General features: G+C 44.5%; 1 protein-coding gene across 1 annotated transcript; it reads left to right on the top strand.

Annotated features, from left to right (window-relative positions):
- The first annotated feature begins 204 nt into the window (after positions 1–204).
- Positions 205–2,158, top strand: LOC130140014 (geraniol 8-hydroxylase-like). Its single transcript, XM_056318195.1, has 2 exons — positions 205–1,155; positions 1,472–2,158. The coding sequence occupies exons 1-2, from the start codon at positions 265–267 to the stop codon at positions 2,075–2,077; spliced, it is 1,497 nt and encodes a 498-aa protein (XP_056174170.1). The 5' UTR covers positions 205–264; the 3' UTR covers positions 2,078–2,158.
- The last annotated feature ends 692 nt before the right edge of the window (positions 2,159–2,850 follow it).

The following is a 2,850-nucleotide window of genomic DNA, read 5'->3' as shown; positions in this document are numbered from 1 at the left end:
GCTTCCACCGTAGATCGATCGCAGCGAGAATAAAAAGGATGACAATTTGTCCACGATTCTCCAGAAATGGACCCGATGGTGACGTGAAGAGAAAAAAGAAGGTGAGGGCCTCGACGAAAAGAGATAATATTGCTCTAGAAAGGAAAAATGGAAGAAATGCAGGAGGACCACCTCAATGGCCTCCATATAATAGAAGAAATAGAGGAACATGCACCTTTGTAGATTCAGAAGGAGGCGAGCCCCGTAAGTCATAAGCCCAGAGAGATGGATTTCTTAGCCTTGATATTTTGCCTCTACCTCCTCTGGGGCTTGTTCCAAGCTCTCTCTTTGATTGCAAAGAGAGGCAAGAGGTCTCCCTCCAACCTCCCGCCCGGCCCCCGCCCTCTTCCGGTCATTGGCAACCTTCTCGAACTCGGAAACCTTCCCCACAAGTCTCTTGCCAAGCTCGCTCGCACTTACGGCCCCATAATCAAACTTCAGCTCGGCTCTGTAACCACGGTCGTGATCTCTTCCCCGACGCTCGCCAGAGAGATCCTCCAAAGTCATGATGCTGTCTTCGCTAATCGCACAATTCCCGACACCATCACGGCCCATGACCATCACCAGCTCGGCTTGCCTTGGATGCCCGTTTCGCCTCTCTTCCGAAACCTGAGGAAAATATACAACTCACACCTTTTGTCCAGTAAGAAACTTGATTCCAACCGGCATCTTCGCAGCAAGAAAGTGCAAGAGCTCGTCGCTTATGTTGGAAAATGTGCACACAACGGTGACGTTGTTGATATTGGTGAGGCAGCTTTTAGGACTACACTCAACTCTCTGTCTAACACGGTTTTCTCTTTGGACATGACGGACCCTTCAACTTCTGCCAAGGAGTTGAAGGAGGTAATGTGGCAAATCATGGCCGAGGTTGGAAAGCCAAACATTGCAGATTACTTTCCTGTGCTCAAGAAGATTGACCCACAGGGTTCGAAGCAGCGCACCGAGTTGCATTTCAGTAAGATGTTAGATATCTTCGATGGGCTGATCAAGCAAAGGTTGCAGCTGAGAACGCAGCCCGGTGCCACCACAAGCAACGATGTTTTGGATGCTCTTCTTGATGTTGTGGAAGATAAGAGTGAGGACCTGGACATCTCTCTAGTCAAGCATCTGTTTCTGGTAAGCTGTCCTGATATTCATGGATGCTTCTCTACGTTATTTTCTGATTAGTCAAACGATCTATTTTATTTAGTGTATATCGTATAGTTTATTATGTTATTTGATAGCAATAAAAAAGAAATCTAAAAACCATACTGAAGCAAAGAGGTTGCTTCAATTTAGTTTTAGCTGTTAAGGACAAGTACAAATTCGATTTCACTTCAGTTGGAGCTTATGCTGAACTTAGGTTGGCTTCTTTTTCCCCACAAAATCAATCTCAATCAACCCTTCATAAGTACTTGCCATGCTCTTATGTCTCCTGCTATGATGACAACAGGACTTTTTTGTTGCTGGTAGCGAAACCACTTCGAGTACTCTAGAGTGGGCGATGGGGGAACTACTTCGCAACCCGGAGAAGCTATCAAGAGCCCAAACCGAGCTCCACCTCCTCATTGGAAAAGGCAAGCAGATGAAAGAAGCCGACATATCTCGCTTACCCTATTTACAAGCTACCGTAAAAGAAACTTTGCGAATGCACCCACCAATTCCACTCCTTCTGCCTCGCAAAGCCGAAGCCGATGCACAAATAGGGGGTTTCACTATTCCAAAAGGTGCACAAGTGCTTCTTAATGCATGGGCTATAGGAAGAGATCCTGCCATTTGGGCCAGTCCAAATGAGTTCATGCCAGAGAGATTTTTGGGATCTGACATAGATCTGAGGGGACAAAACTTCGAGCTCATACCGTTTGGTGGCGGCAGGCGGATTTGTCCGGGATTGCCACTGGCCATGAGAATGTTACATCTGATGCTGGGTTCACTCATTAACGCATTCAACTGGAGGCTCGAAGATGGTGTCGCACCAGGTAAGATGAACATGGAAGACAAGTTCGGGATAACCGTGCAACGGGCTCAACCCGTGAAAGCAGTGGCTGTACCAGTGTAACTCACGTGAAGGTTTTATGTCATAACACGTGCTACGTGACCATTACTTTAAAGAAATTGTGAGACCATTCATCTCGACACATTTCCATTGTATGATTGGTTCTTTGCATGAATCTATATCGTATTCCTGGTTGTATTCTCTAGTTTTGGGGTCGATGCTACACTCCATTGTTAAGTAACTTGTGTAATATAAACTCTTTGCAACTAGTTCGAGGAGTAAATAGAATTTGTACATTTGTAATTGATTAGCTTTGCAATTGAGGAAGATTAGTTTGTTGCTGAAGAGATTGGAGAGTGAAAAGAACTTGCAGAAGATGGCAAATTGTCCCTACATCATTTTTCTCTTCCTTTGTCCCATTTGCCTTCTGACCATCCATCACTAATCTTGATTTGTGTAGTATTCATTCAACACATGAAATAGTTTCCACTTTTGAGGACTGGAAGCTCTATGACCCGAATAAGTGACCCTAGTCCATGATCAAGAGTCATGATGGACTCGGGCTGGGTCCAGTCAAGTTCTTGTCTTGTAATAAAAACAAACTGCTTTCCTCGTTGACATGCACAGTTTCAAGAAATTATGTACCGGGATTGTGCAAGAATGACGGTTCGCTAAAAAAAAAGTTACAACATACTTTTTGTTGTGATTAGATCTATCCACCGCGGTCGAATGAATCTGTACAAATTCTTTTTATTGATTTCTAGTGTGAGACAATTACGCAAGCCATCTGTACAAATCGTTTGGGGTAGCATTTTTTTGTACTAACGTGAGCTATG

Source organism: Syzygium oleosum, unplaced genomic scaffold (assembly GCF_021117445.2).
Source record: "Syzygium oleosum isolate NSW1041296 unplaced genomic scaffold, Sole_v2.1 Sole_v2.15, whole genome shotgun sequence".
NCBI lineage: Eukaryota > Viridiplantae > Streptophyta > Magnoliopsida > Myrtales > Myrtaceae > Syzygium > Syzygium oleosum.
The sequence above is the reverse complement of the archived record's forward strand: the minus strand, read 5'-3'. Positions and strand labels throughout refer to the sequence as shown.

What these genes read in the sequence shown, in the direction of transcription:
- LOC130140014 (XM_056318195.1), top strand. Translation starts at nt 265, where the DNA reads ATGGATTTCTTAGCCTTGATATTTTGCCTCTACCTCCTCTGGGGCTTG. An exon ending in TAGTCAAGCATCTGTTTCTG is followed by an intron (nt 1,156 to 1,471) that starts GTAAGCTGTCCT and finishes TGATGACAACAG; the next exon opens with GACTTTTTTGTTGCTGGTAG.